Here is a 16,472-nt window from a genome sequence, read left to right as displayed (position 1 = left end):
ACGCGCTATCTCAGAGTAATCCAAATTTTTTAAAATGCATTCTTTTTACGGACAAGGCCACCTTTACGCGACAAGGTATGTTTAACTCCCATAATGCACACTACTGGTGTGATGAGAATCCACGAGTCAAAAGGGTATCACATTACCAACACTCATTTAAAGTTAATGTTTGGGCAGCAACTTTAGGTAACAAATTAATAGGTTATCATATTCTACCTGGAAATTTAAATAGTGATATGTATCTTGATTTTTTAAACAATTCCTTATTCGAGATATTAGAAGATTTAACGCTAAACGAGCGAAGATCTTTATTTTTTATGCACGATGGAGCTCCACCACACTTTAATAGAAGGTGTCGTAATTGGTTGAGTAATCATTTTCCGAATTGATGGATTGGTAGAGGTGCAGAAGCTCCGATTCATTGGCCTCCTCGGTCATGCGATTTTAACCCTTTGGACTACGCAGTTTGGTCGTATATTAAGGAAAAAGTCTATGCTACAGAGGTAAATTCACGCCAAGAATTGGAAGAAAGAATTCAACGTCAATTTAATGACATCATAGCTGATCCCCTACCGTTTAGAAGGTTAATGGAATCTTTAGAAAAAAGAATAGACTTGTGTATTCGCGAAAACGGAGGGCATTTTGAACACTTACTGTAATTGAATTTTATTTTATGTTTAAAGTCATTAAGTCAGTGCTTAGTCATTAATTTAATTTTCTTCTTGTGAGTTTTGTTTAATTACTATTTTATACCAGCTTATTACTATTTTATTATTACTTCATAATTTTCAACTCAAAATATTCCGAAAACGGTACAGAGTATCGAGTTTTACCAAGAGTACCTTTTTCGTGTAAAATTGAATGATGTTTAAGTTTACTTGAAATTTTGATTAATAATTATACTCTTAAAAAAGTTATATTGACTAATACTTAATACGATCCGTGTAACTAGCGCCCTTTATGATAATTAGATATAAAAACAAATTTATGGGATGTATCAGCTTCCAAAACATATTCGTATAAAATTTCATTACAATGTTGCCAGTAGTTTCGGCAAAATCGTAAAAAATGCGTAATTTTTTTTTTCTTCAACGCCCTGTATCTTGAAAACGGATGGCGTTACAAAATTTTTTTACTAAGCAAACCCCAATTATTTTACAGTTTTTTACCTACCCTAGAGACGAGACCCCAGAAACCTCAAAAAAGTCTGGCGAGTTGACGAATTTATTATTTTTATGGATGGCATAAAAATTATCAGAACTTATCAAATTGAATGAAATAATTTATTGGGATTGTCATGTAAGTAAACAGTTAATAGACCATACAATAAGGAATTTTAAACACAGGAAATAAATGCCGACACTGAAAGCGCATATTTTATATGGTAGGAAAACATTATTTAAAAAAAACTTTTGACTGAACTTTTAACTGAAAATAAATCGCCTCATTCCCTCACAACTTTTATTTTTGATCAGGTGTAGATATAACCTACATACATCCTGTATAGATACAAAGGAACCGAAGTTTTGCGGCCACTACAATTAAACAAAAGCCTTTTAATCAACTTGCGTAACATAAAATCCCCCTGAATGCATCGCTGTCCATGCAGAAAGAGGACTACAATTGCACACCTGCTTAAGCGACGCATGCCCACATATCACCCAAGTTCTATAAAAGTACATACCACCCTACGAGTCTTCACATTACCTTACGTCGTACCAAACACAAAGTACTTCGCGGAGTTGGAGCCGTTAGAAACGATCGTTCATTGCAGACCTGCTCATTTTTGAAAGGCAAGCACGTGTTGGAAGACGAAGAGTGATTGATTGGATTGTTTGTAAAAGTGAAATAATACCGACAGAATCATGAAGTCGTGTGTATTGACTTTAGTTGTGGTTACCTTATGTTTTCAGTGCGCTGAATGTGATTTAGAGGAAGATTTTCGCGTGTTGAGTAAACAAGTGACCGCTCTCTTGGATAAACGGAAAGAGGATGTTAAGATAATCGAGGAACACATAAAAAGAGCGATTTTTGATATACCGGAGATAGTGGAAATGAGAAACGAGATTAAGAAGCTTAGGTAAGATTAATTTAAAAATAAAATGTGAATAATTCTTTAATTATAGGTTTGACTCTGGGAAAAAGTTAACTTGTATATCCAGTTGAATTAACTTTGCTATTGTTTGTCTTTTAGTGTCACTAAATTTGTTTCCTTTGCAAAAAATATCTTAAAATGTACTTTTTATAATAAAATAAAGTTCATTTTGGTGAGAAAACTAAAATGTTCTGAATCTTTTTTTGTGGGATTTTTATGTTAACTACCAAATTTAATGGTAGGTGGTACACAACAATTTTAATAAAAATTCGTTATATCTGACGTTTTGATTTCCACGTTTTCTAGAAAATACATCCGGAAATATAAATTTAATGAATTGTTTTTTTACTTGGAGATAGAAAACAAAACTGAAGATGTTTTCTATTTCCACGTAACAATACACAACAATATGTGTAATTTGTATTTCGAAAACAATTTCCAAGTTGGAAATAGAAACATCCAATAGAACGTATATTTAATTAAATTTGAGGTTTAATCCATTAAATCTAGTATGTAGTTAATATAAATTGAAGTATTTTAAAATGTTTTAAAAAGTTGAAATAATTTGACCCTATACTTCATTCCAATGGCCAATATAGATGTAAAAATCATAAAAACATATCGTTTTCTTAGAGTTTAGAACATACATAATATTTCAAATCGTTTTATCTCTAATATTTGATTATCGTAAATGCTGCATATTTATTAAAGCAGCACGGGGTTTTGTTTACTACTCGTAGGTATGTACGTACCTGCTGCTAATTGGACGGGAGTATAAATACTAACTCAAAATTAATTACATACTTAAAACATTTTCGTTAAATTTTCTTTTATTTCAAAATTGTTTGTATATATTTTGTGAAATTCACTAATTACACAAAAGTCTTCAAATATCAATATCAGATTTCTATTTTGCGGAACCAATTAAGAGATCTTGAGGAGGGAAGACAGTTCTTGAGATATTGCCTTAAAAACGATTCTCGACAATTTCAATATTGACAAACAGTAGAAGCTATTATGGGATTAAAAGGGATTTCCGCAAACACAGCACTAAAACGTTTTACATTAGCTTGGAGATAATGTTTATGAATGTGATCAATACAAGTAAATAAAAGATGAAATTAGAAAAAGACCACGTTTTAAAATGTTGGCAATAAAAAAAGAAGTAGGGGGGGGGGAGGGTATCATGGCATCAGACAAAATCTATTTGCCACAAACTTGAAAATTATTAATTATGTGAAATGTTTCATGTTGTCTATTTCGTTAAACTATACCACTATTTTGCATTTCTGATAAAATTTGTGATGGAATTGAGTATCGATTTATCTGTCTGCTGTAATCTCCTTCTTTACGTGCTATCTCCGCGACGCGACGAAGGTTGGCAATTATCACTGCTATTCTAACTTTTGACACTACAGCCCGAAAGAGTTCAGTTGAGCTGTATCCAAACCATTCTCTGAGGTTTCTCAGCCAAGACATGCTTCTTCTACCTATGCTGAGCTTTCCTTGAATCTTTCCCTGCATTATTAGTTTTAGGAATTCATATTTGTCACCACGTGTTATATGACCCAGATATTGCAGTTTTCTTATTTTGATGGAATCCAGTATCTCGCTGCTGTTCTCTATTCTTCTTAGTACTTCTTCATTGGTTATTCTGTCTGTCCAGGAGATCCTCAGCATTCTTCGATATGTCCACATTACAAAAGAACAGAAAATACATAACACTTTAGTACTCGTTTTCTAAGATTTGGGCTGAGGTCTCTACAACATAATATTTGTTTCATATTATTGCTTACTTCTAGCCTTTTCTATTCTAACTCTAATTTCTTTGGTATAATCGTTTGTTTCATTAATGTTTGCCCCTAAATAGTTATAATTATGAACTCGTTCTATCGTCTTATCACTTACGTGTAGATTGATGTATCTAATATTTTTGTTTGATATAACCATGAATTTTGTTTTCTTTATGTTTAGTGACATATCAAATTCTTCACTTGCTACAACAACCTTATCTAAAATTCTTTGTAGATCTGTAATATTTTCTGCTATTAGTTTTGTATCATCAGCATATCTAATTTCACGTATGGGTAGGCCATTTATTGTTATGACTGCTACTTCATCTTCTAATGCTTTTTTGGATATTTCCTCCTATATTTGGAGTATGGATTAAACAATGATGGCGACAAGACACAGCCCTGTCTAACACCACTTTTGATTTTTATTTTATTAGTTTTTAAATTATTTATTCTTACGACAGCTTCTTGTTCATAGGATACTTTACTTAATCAGTAGACCCATTTGTACCTTTCGGTGTTGGGCCGTTTAAAATACAATTCATTACATTACACTATTTGACGGTCTTCTGAGGTGTCCTAGCTCTTAACGAACTTTCTCCATTCCTTCCTATTGGATGCCATCTGTGTTGCTTCCTGCCAAGTCTTACCCTTACTCTGTAGTATCTGCGAGATGTCACTGTTCCATTCTTTAATGGGTCTTCCTCTTCTGTTCTTCCCTATTGGTTTGGCGTCCCACACTCTTTTAACTTATCTATTATTGTCCATCCGGGTTAGATGTCCGAACCATGCCAATTTTTTCTCTTTGATTGACTCGAGTATCGGTTTGATTTTGAGTCTTTCTCTTATTTCTTCATTTCTGATTCTATCAGTTTTTTTTACTCCTATCGTTCTTCTGAGGTATTTCATCTCTGCTGCCTGAATTCTGCTCTGATGTCTTTTGTTTAATATCCAATTTTCTGCTCCATATGTCACTGTAGGTCTATATATTGTTTTGTATATTGTCATTGTTCATAGGATAAATTATTTATTATTCTTATATCCCGTGTGTCCATGTTCTTTGTTCTCAGTAGTTTTATTAACGGATTATGTTTCACTGTATCGAATGCCTTGTTATAATCTAGGAAGCAGACATAGATGTCCTGATTTCTGATCCAGTATCTTCAACGAAATATTCGTTATCTATTTTGTCTCGTTTGTCGTTAAACAGCTGTTCTATATAGATTGATCATACCATCAATTTGATTTCTGTATCCATTAATGTGTCTCCCTTTTCATCAACTAGTATATTTTGTTTGTATTCTGGGCTTCTAGTTAATTCTTTTATTTTCCTGTGTAAACTAAAGCTGTCATATTTATTTTGTAGCATTTCTATTTCATCACATTTTTCTTTTAATCAATTATCTTTTGATATTCGAATTTGTCGCCGTATTTCGTTTTGTATTTTTGTCCTTATATAATCTTCTTTTGTTTATTTCATTCAGTTTAGTATTTCGTCCGCCAACGAACCTTTTTTCTTTTCTTTGATTTTGCGTAGAGTAGTTTGGTACATTTTTGAAGGTTCTATTAAGTCAGCCTTTGTTTTTTCCAGTTTCTTTTTTATGTTTTCTTCATTGCATTCCCCTTCAATCTGTACGGTGTTTAGACGTTCATTTATTTTTTCTTTGATATTTTCTCTGATTTTTGGATCTCTTAGTGCATTTATATCAATCAGCTCTTTCTTCTTTTGTAGTCTATTCTTTTCATTTTGATTTTCATATGTACTACTAAGAGATTAGTTGTAGTACAGGTTGTTAGTATATAGTACAGGTTGTGTTTTGACTGCCATAATACTGTTCCGATATCTTTCTTTGATCATTATGTAATCTATTCGATTTATAATTATCTAATCTTGGCAGAATTGTATCAACCAATCTCCTCTTTGATTTCTATTACCTAATCTAAAATTTCCAAGAAATATACTTATATGAGAAAAAAAAAGAAAAAAAAACAAACTTTGATCTTCTTGAATGTTGAATTTTGAAAGAAAGATCTATGTCTCGCCATCATTTGCATTTAAACTTCTCGTTCTACTTTGTTGTCGTTGGTAATTGTTGCTCTTGGTATTTGAATTCTATGACTACCTCGAAGTTATGGTCAATTATAGCAATATTTTGCCTTATTCTTTGTAATTCCTGCTTTTAAACAACCATGTATTTTGTTTTATATTCATTTATATTTAGACCGATATTGGATGCAGCGTGTTCAAAACTTGAGCATTGGCCCCTGCTTCGGTTAAGTATTAAGGAATGAGCCTATTCGATATTATTATGGATGAAATAATCAGAAAAGTACATACAATATCATTCCATACTATGCAGACGATGTAATGGTGGTAGCAGTACACTAACTGCAACGACACTTACATCAAGGTAATAGAACAGACAAACCTTTAAAAATTATAATCTTAGTCTCTAAAATAAACTGCATGACAACATCAAAGGTATTAATGAGATGCAAACTTAAAGTTGATTAAATACTTTTGAATTATTTATCTGTAAGACTTGTTTATCCGTAACAACTACCGCAACTTCTACTCACAGGGCAATATTTTTTATTATTTTCTTTTCTTATGCTCCTTAAAATACTTAATAATAATGCACAACGTTGTTCTTATTCACCGAAGCAGCTTACTTATTTGATAATGGTTTCCAAAATAAATTCCAGAACTCTTTCATGAATAATTAGCGTACCTTAATTCATTTTAGCACGTAACCTGAGAGTTTATTCGAAACAATTTACTTACCTGTGAATTATAACACCACTGTTTCCATAATCTTTTCGTCCGTTACTCCTAGAATTTCGTTTAAATAATATTTTTTCGGTAATTTCCCGTAACTGAATTAACACAAAAAAGCAACTTTCACGGAACTATTCCACAACTAAAAATTTGGCATCTACTTTATTTTTGTAATGTTTGATTTAAAAATGTATTACATAACTGACGGTGGCTGCCAAAATATTCTGTTGATATTTATTAAGTCTGATTCTATAAAATGAAAATTATTCTCACTGTACTATTGACTTTGTACTTGTGATGGATCCTAACTTTTTCCTAATAATTACTGGTGCACAAAATCACCATTAAAGTATATTTCAGGAATTTGCGATTATTTTGCATTTTGGATTAGCTTTGACTTAAACCGTCCGCTGTGCTGATAAATTTAATAGCATATTCTCCCAATATTTTAAGCACTGTCAAAGACAAACAAAAATACGGCTATAACTGATAATGTATTTTACATTCATTTAGAGAAATATACAATTATTAGTGCAAAAATAAAAGAAAATTGCAAGTTCTATTGTTTCTAAATTGTAGTGGTAAGTATTTACTGATAAAATAATAACAATAACAAACACTCTTTTTTTCTTAATGAAAAAATAGAGATATATTAGAAGTAGTTATAATTACGAATTAAATCCTAACTCATAATAACTGTCGTCGGTTTTTTCATTTGGATTGGATTGATGACTGGGTTGATTGCTTCGATGCAATTTTCACGCATCCAATATTCTTCTATTAACTTTTCACCTGCCGGCACTTAACTATTCCCTAATTGCAGGAGTAGCAGTATTCGATGCTTCTTGCATGTTTTCAAAACTGCTGCATCACTGTAACCGTTAAGTCAAATATAGTTATCGTAGTAAATTTTGTATATTGCCCAAATATGCTCAATGTTATTGAATTCACAATGGTAAGAGGGCAGTTTTAACACATTATGTCCAAAACTAAGTTTGTATAATCTCGTCTACCATATTTTTGGTTTTTCATTCCTTTTGGCTAACTGTAGTAATTCAGCTTGAAATAATCCCGAGGAAATGAAATATTTTCATTCGATAATTATTCTTTTATTTTAGGTACTGTCCTAATGCTTAAGGTGGGTACACATATGCGAGCAGAACTGTCGGCGAACCGTTTGTGAACGCTTATTTATTTGTAGGTTTTTACTTTGACACTCTACACACATAAAATTAGTTTTAGGAATATTAACCGTTAGTGCCAATTTGCCATAATCATCAAATCATTTTTAGTCATATTTTCTATGTCATATTCCTGGACAAAAATAACTTGGTTATAAACTTAATAACTTGGTTGAGGGTCATTGAGACTATATATCATTATCATCATTCTCAGCGTATTCTACTGATTATGGGGCAGCCTCCCTTACATAATCGTTCTTCATTTCGGCCCACGATTGTCTAATATTCACTTTTCTGTGCCATGTTGTACCGGCTTGTTTCCTGTCATAGTCCATCCCATCCCAAATTTGAACGTATTCTTGGTCTCTTGACGTCTCTTGGATTCTTCTTCTGTAAGTTCCATCTTCTATCGAAGGTTGGAAATTATCATGGCTATGCGGACTCTGTTGACTGCCGCTCTAAAAAGTTCTGCACTACTGCATTCAATCTCTTGGATACCACAGTGTAATTCTAGTGGATCATGTGTTATCAGTTCTTCTCGCTAAATGTCCCGTCCACTGCCATTTTAAAGACAATTCTGTGGATTACATTAGTGACCTTGGTTTTCTGTGTGATCCATTCTATTCTTTTTCGATCTCTCTTTATTATACCTAACATGCATCCATTGGCCTTTGAGTGGCTTTGAGGTTCGCTATTATCTCTTTCTTTAGTGTCCATGTTCTAGGTTTCGCAGCCATGCGTCATGATTGGTAATATACACTGATCGAAGGCTTTTGTCTTCAGGTAGAGTGGCATCGTCGATTTGAATATAACTGCATTTCTACCAAAAGATGCCTAAGCCAGTTTCATTCTTCTGTTGATTTCTGGGAGTAAGGAGCCAGATTTATGTATTAATTGTCCCAGATATACATACTCGTCTACTGTCTCAAGTGCAGTGTTGTTTATTATTACATCTTGGACACCAACCAGCTCATTGTAAGTGGTTTTTGTTTTTGTTGACTTCATTTAAGCCAACTACATTGGTGGTTGCATTAAGGTCGCTTATAAGTTCTTATATTTTTGCAGGATTATTAGCAATCAGAACGATGTCGTCTGCAAATCTTAAATGGCTGAGGTATTCTGCATCAATGGATAGGCCTTTGTTCTGTCAGTTCATGTTGCTGAATTTATTTTCTAAAGTTGCAGTGAAGAGCTTTGGTGACCTTGCGTCTCCTTATGGGACGTATCTGGTAGTGGAAAATGCTGGAGTGTTTTCATAAATTTTTTCCTTAGCTTTTGCTTGTCTGCATATATTTGCTAAAGTCTCTATGTACGGTTTGTCAATGCCATGGTTGGTCAAAGCTTCTATTACTGGCATGGGATATATAGAATGGAAGGTTAATGCTAGCGGTATTTCATATTCTTTAGCTCTACTCATTAGTTCTCGAAGCGTATGGATATGATGCAGGGTACTGAATCCACTTTTAAAGCCAGCTTTCTCTCTTGACTGTGTAGTATCTAACGCATTTGTTAATCTGTTGTTGATGATCTTAGTTATTAACTTGTATATGATTGGTAGTAGACTTAAAGGTCTGTAGTTTGTGATACTCTCTTTGCTACCTTTCTTATGAATGATAACTATGTTTGCTGTATTCCAGTAGTCTGGTATGCATCTTGATCTTAGGCAGTTCGTAAATAAGCCTGCTAAGATTTTCCAGGTTTTTTTTCCAGGGTATTTAAGCAGTTCCACCTATACCAGCTGTTTTACCGCTTTGTATTTTAGTAATTGTCAATTCTACTTCTTCTGGAAGGACGTCTGGTACATCTTCTTGGTTACTGATTGCTTCTTTTCAAGTTTTTAGGGGCTTTGTATAGTTCGCTGTAGAATTTAGTCACAAGTTGTATTATTTTATTTTTGTCTGTAATTCTGGTGTTGTCGTTTGTTAGAGCAATGATTTGCTTCTTCCCAATGATTATTGTGTTTTTTTTTTCTTAGTTTAGTTAGTTTTTTGTTGTTTTCGATTGCGTTTGCTACCAGTCTTTCATTGTATTTTTTATCTTCCTTTCCTTTTTGTCTTCCTTAATACTTTTCCTTATTGTCTTACAAAGTTCTGTGTAAGTATTGTATTCTCTGTATGTTGCTACGTACTTTTCATTCCCTTCTTTGTTTTAGCATTATTTTGGATCAGACAGTTTATTATGTTTATTTTGTTGTTGCGGGCCTCCAATGTTTTTGGCACTATCAAGGATGATTTCCATTAATTGAGAGTTGTCGATTTTGTCATGTAATCTTTTATCAATTGTCCTTTGGTAGTGATCGGAGTTTTCTTTTAGATTGTTAATATTTATAGAACAATTTTTGCTCTAATTAGTCTATGGTCGCAGCCTATTTAAAATGTATGTATTACACTGATATCTTTTATTGTGACAATCGTGTTGGTTAGAATGAGGTCAATTTCGTTCTTAGTGGTTCCATTTGGTGCTACCCAAGTCCATTTTCTGTTCGATTTTTTCTTATAGAATGTATTTGCAATAAGCATGTTTTGGTTTCAGCTTCATAAATTCGTGATAATGACGCGAAACTTTCACCCTTTTCACTTTTGTTTAACTAGTTTTTGCTCAATCATTAAAACATTTCTCCAGCGTTTAACATTGGTTCTGGCCACTTTGAAAACAAAGAAAAGCGTTAAGAATATAGCAAAGTAGCGACTCTTCTCTACCGCGCAACGCAATTAAATCTCACACATTCGGCGTCACACGCAGCGGCAGATAAGTGAATGATTTCCAGGGATTCCCGGAGCACTGGCGCTATCGATAGTTCATTATGCATCTCCCTCATGGCATGTAGAGAGTTTCCGTTTAGTGATTTACGGTAAATATTGATTGAATAATGGAAAATCATAGCACGGATAATCCTCAGTCCAGATAAACTGTGCACGGATAATCGGGAGTCTACTGTTTTATTAAGTAGAAACAAGATTTAGATATAAAAATATGTAACTCTATAACGCTAAAGGCTAAAGACTACTGAAAACAACTTAATAGTATACATTTCATGAATTTTTCGTTCTCAGCACACATTAATTACAATCTAAATAATATAAACTTTAAGCGACGTATATTTAAGTCAAAACTTATATCGAAAATATTTTTAGTGCCTCCTCCTCTTCTATCCTTATTCTTCGTAAGAATGTGGTGACGTTATGGTAGTGCTGCTCTCCATTCTTCTCTCTCCTGGGTGTGGTGTGCTGCCTCAGACAGAGAGTACCGGGTGGTGCACTTTATTTGATCTGACCATCAGAGTTGCTATCTTCCTTGGGATCCTTCCTTACCACTTTGCCTTCAACCACTAATCTCTCCATACTATTTTTGATTCACGTGTGGCCAATTTATATAAAGGTTTCGATTAAGTGATAAAATCAGTTATTTGCAATAAGTAATGGGCAATATAAAGTGCTTCTCTTTGAAAAAAAATTGACTTTCGACGTACAAAATATCTGTGGTGTGTACTATACAATAATAATTAAAGTAAACATCTATCTATATTTAAAAAAAAATACGACACAAAGGATTTCTTTTAATGTTACACAATTTGAAAGATTTATTTTAATCTCTAATACGAAATATGCTTTTATTAGCGCCATAGCTCGAAATATGATAAATTTCCACGAAGTAAAGCCTTTCCCAAACCGTACATTTCTGGAAAGTAACTTGAGATTTTAGGGTGTTGACGGCGTTTTCGTATAGCCACACCAGGCATATTCATTTAAAATTACCTCTCGCCACTTTTTGATACTTTCTCCAAATCCGACAGCAAGAAACAAATAATAAGCTCCTGAGGGAGTTGTAATTTACACCGTGCGTCGTTTGCAGCGTAAAGTTGTTCGTAAAAGATTCATCGCCTAATAGTTCGTAACTTCTAAGCTTCCGTAGATCGCATTTCTGTTTTCGATAAGATAATATCAAAGATAGATATCGGGTGAAATCGATAGATAAGGTAGGAATCCTTAAATTTAATGAGGTCGTTAATACACTAAGAAAACGCAAGCTATAATGATTCTGGGAGGAAGATAATTATGGGAGAAATATTAAGTTACTGCTCCATACAGTAACTTTCTGATTAATTACTTTTTAATAACCTAATAAATTCTGGTGTGTTTCAATAATTATAGCAAATGTAATATATTGCAGTTGAATTGAAGATTTTAATAATAATAATAATAATAATAATAATAATAATGGCTAAATCTGGATAATAATGGGAGATAATCTGTCATGCTGTCACATCCAGCGCCGGCTCCAGACGTGCCCTGGCGATCCCCAGGCAGCGACCCTAAACATAAATTATTAAACTCCATTTTCATGGGTGTGCATTTTATACCTACTGCCAGGTGTCTCCTAGAAAACATAAAAAAGCTGGGTCTAAATGAACATCTATATAAGATTATGCAGAAAGCTGTGTTACTTTCGACGTCCAGATGCGTACGAAAATTTTTGGGAGATACACCGACATACCAAGTCACCTAGGACTCGATAACATGGAAAGAGTCCCACCAGAGCTCAATCCTTTTGATACCGTAGGTATCTGGGATGAGTGAATTTTCCCCTTAGAGGGAGTGTGAGCCGTATGGCTAAATCTGGATAATAATGGGAGATACTCTAGCAAACCAAGTCACCTAGGGCTCGATAACACGGAAAGAGTCCCACCAGAGCTCAATCCTTTTGATACCGTAGGTATCTGGGATGAGTGAATTTTCCCCTTAGAGGGAGTGTGAGCCGTATGGCTAAATCTGGATAATAATATTAATAATAAGTAGACCAGAGCTCAATCCTTTTGATACCGTAAGTATCTGGGATAAGTGAATTTTCCCCTTAGAGGGAGTGTGAGCCGTATGGCTAAATCTGGATAATAATGGGAGATAATCTGTCATGCTGTCACATCCAGCGCCGGCTCCAGACGTGCCCTGGCGATCCCCAGGCAGCGACCCTAAACATAAATTATTAAACTCCATTTTCATGGGTGTGCATTTTATACCTACTGCCAGGTGTCAGTTTTTGTTCCACGGCAGGTGTCCCTGCTACCCTCTGGGTATCGGTTCTAAGAATACCCAGAGAGCATCCCCCACTCGCAGGGGGCCGCGCCTGATAGAAGAACTGACAAAAACTCCCACAGGGATGGGAGATAAAACCAATAATATTTATAATTATTATATTAGCTACTTTTTTACACAAATGTCTTTTGATATATGTATCCCCTTCTTTTTTCCCTTGTTCATGTTTATCTTAATTTATGTGTTCTTGAGATTACTTGAAATATAGCTCGTTATTTTGTTTCGTCGCTAGAACTAGCGAGGTCTCATTTAAGTCTTTACTTTATCTGGCAGGTCTTTTACTTTTGTTTGATTGTAGATTCAACTAAGTCCCATAACATTTATTAATTGATAGTTAAATATCAGTCTTTCTGTTTTTGCTACTGTTTCAAATATATCTTTCGATAACGTTCATCTTTGGAGCCCTATGTTAAATATATAAGAAAATCTATCTATATGTTGCCTTGAGAAATCCAATATATCCATTTTTCTGTATCTCGGCCTATGTGAATAAGCGTAGTTTTATAACCGTCTCATATGTGGTCTTCTCCTTTTTCAGCTGTCCATGATATTAAAATCAGTGATATCCTTTTTCTATTTAACATTTCTTTGTTTAATACTATGACGAGAGAATTTCTTCTCCAGTTTTGATAGCATTGATATTTGACGAATAGAATATTTAATTTTTATTAGTTTTTTATGCAATTTTGTTACTAATAACACTTTTTTTCAGAACTACGTTAAAACAAACTACCTCAACTCAACCAAAGATGGATAAGATGGAAAAGAATGACATTCTAACCATAAAATGGCTGTATAATGCCGTAGAACAATTAAAGACTGAAGTATTGGAAGTCCAAGAATCTTTAAACTCTTCCAAGATTCTAGAAAACCACGAAAAGGCCGAAACGAAACTAACTCTCCTCCAGAGCGACATGGCCAGTTTAAACGCGGAACTGGATACCGCAAAAATACGAAACGCAAAATATGAAGCCGATATGCAAATACTCAAGGAAGAATTGAGAATGGCTAGGGAGAAGAGTAGAAATACCGCTGAGATGTGTGGGAGATTAAAGAACCAAGTAAGTTTTCAAATGCTCTAATGTTTTTTGTTGCTTAATTGATAAATTTTTAATCTTCATTTAGACAGAAATGTTTACCGCTATGATCTTTGCAGTTTTCTGTAAGTAAATTTGAGTCAATTTTTTTCTCAGATTTTCTAGCAATTTGTTCAGTCTGTCACATCTAAGATTTTCCGCCTACTTTCCAATCCAGTTTTATTTTTTCTTGAATGCGTTTGTTGAAATCTCTTTATTGATGAGTCAGTTATTTATCACAACCATAGTAAATATATAATGACGAGATAATTTAACCTTTAGTGGTTGTATTTTATTATAATTTGTTTGTTTCAAGTAAAACTAGATAAAATAATTAATAAAGTCGGTCAAATTAAGTCGCCATTTTCGATCATCAACAACCTCGCTGAGGGCTATAGAATAAACACATCCTCAACGGTTCTGTCTTGAAAAAATGCCAAAAATTGAGTGTTTTCTTTTTGGAAGAATGCACGCAATGTCCCTGTGGCCTGTAGGCCTTATCGTGTTACATAATAAATAATCTTTTACCAGACGGTCGCACAGCGATTACCTTCTGTGCGATATAAAATGAAGTGTTCTGTATTAGAGATGGGCGATATTTCGCGGCCAGTTATTTTATAATGATAAAAATCAACATATATATTCAGGGATTCTACAGTATTCACTGCCTTCCCTCGCTCAACCGTTTCCATCTCTCTCTGTTGTCCCATTCTCCATCGTTTAGGCTTCTCTTACTCATGGCGTTGTCTACTTCGTTCCTGCAGGATTTTCGGGGTCGTCCTCTTTTCCTCCTTCCTATGGGGCTCCATTCGGTTATTCTATCTGCTGTCGCTAGTTCTTCTTACATGTCCATACCACTTTAGTCTTTTTTGTTCTATATATGTTAGTATGTCTGTTTCTATTGATGTTCTTTACTTTATTTTGCCATTACTTCTCCTATCCATTCTTGTTACTCTGCAGCATCTTCGCAGGCATTCCATCTCTGTTGCTACTATCTTACTCCTGTTTTCTTGTTTATGATAAAATTTTCAGCCCCATATGTCATAATGCACTAATGTTTTATAATAAAAAAAATCAACAGCCAAAAGGTTAAATCGGCGATGTGTAGATATTTATTGTAAAGAAAAACGGAAAAAATATATATAAAGGATGCGTATATGGTCAGTCTATATTTAGTTTTCTCAGAGTTATAATATAAGTACATTGTGTGTTATAAGTATACAGGTGCCTTTGTGTTGAACGATACATTGTTTTTGAAATAATGTTTACTTCAATAAAATTGGAAGAAGCTATCAGGAAGAGTATAAATATGAATGAACAGTTAGAACTTGAAGCTAAAAAAATAGTTTCAAATGTGTATGAGTATTTGTGAAAACCATTGTCGCAGGCGGAGGCAGTAAGTAGTTGAGAAAGTATCACATGAGTATCTTCATTCACTGTTTACAGGATTCTGTCAAAAACAACGCTCGGGTGAGATTAAATCTACGAGGTCGAAAACCAATAGCTTTATTCCATATTGTTAAACTTCTTTGAATCTCTGCTTTTGTCGATGCTAGTATTGCTACATCATCTGCAAATACGCAGTCTATGTTGATCATATATGTTTTTTGTTGGTATCGGTATCCTCCTATGTAGTGGCTTATATCATATTTATTTATATTAGATATTATATATATATATATATATATATATATATATATATATATATATATATATATATATATATATATATCAGATCTGAAACATCAAAGTATATGGTACAGCTCTTCAAACATACATTCACCAAACCCGGTTTAAATTACAAACGTTAAAAATTCACAGAAACGAATATCAATATTATATATCACGAATATTCTCATCTCTATGAAGACTGCAAGGCACAATTTCATAATATGCGCTTCTACATATCAGAGAACGTTAATACTTTCAATGCATTTAAAGTGGAGCAGTACTACAGACAGAGGGATGCCGCTACCAGTTTTTAAACTTTCTAATTATTAATAAAGATAAGACGATGTAGGGAATTTTCGAAATTGTAGTAATTATTTAAGCGAAGATAGAAATTTTTAATTCATCATGCAAACAGTTTATGTTCAAAGTTAACATTAAATACATGTTTCAAAACAAAACCGTAGCCGCAGAGCAAAGAGCCATATTAATCGAATTTTACTTCCGTATGGGTGTGAAAGTAAAGGGTTGCTAGCAGTATTGAATTTCAGAACCTATGGTTATTTTCCACATAAAGATGTTTAATTAATGTATTCACAATGTTTGAGAAATTATGTTTGACCGTTTGAATGTTTCTCCGTTTGTGTGTCCTTCTGTGCGATAACTCTTGAAGGAAGAAAAGTCCTATTTTAGCACAGTTTTTATGGCAGGGCTGTTCAAAGCAGAAAAATTATAAATATCGATACCTTCTTGTCAAAAACTCGTTCATTTCGAGAAAATGACAACTCTG

The 16,472-nt window shown here is 33.7% G+C and overlaps 1 protein-coding gene across 1 annotated transcript; it reads left to right on the top strand.

Annotated features, from left to right (window-relative positions):
* Positions 1-1,707: 1,707 nt before the first annotated feature.
* LOC140432103 (uncharacterized) lies at positions 1,708-13,999 on the top strand (the record flags this gene model as incomplete). The annotated part of the gene is made up of 2 exons (XM_072519940.1): positions 1,708-2,080; positions 13,651-13,999. Coding segments are annotated over exons 1-2 (564 nt in total), but the record flags the coding sequence as incomplete, so codon positions are not given.
* Positions 14,000-16,472: the final 2,473 nt, after the last annotated feature.

This window comes from Diabrotica undecimpunctata, unplaced genomic scaffold (genome assembly GCF_040954645.1).
Source record: "Diabrotica undecimpunctata isolate CICGRU unplaced genomic scaffold, icDiaUnde3 ctg00002825.1, whole genome shotgun sequence".
NCBI classification, from domain to species: Eukaryota; Metazoa; Arthropoda; class Insecta; order Coleoptera; family Chrysomelidae; genus Diabrotica; species Diabrotica undecimpunctata.
This window is presented reverse-complemented; position numbering and strand designations above follow the sequence as displayed.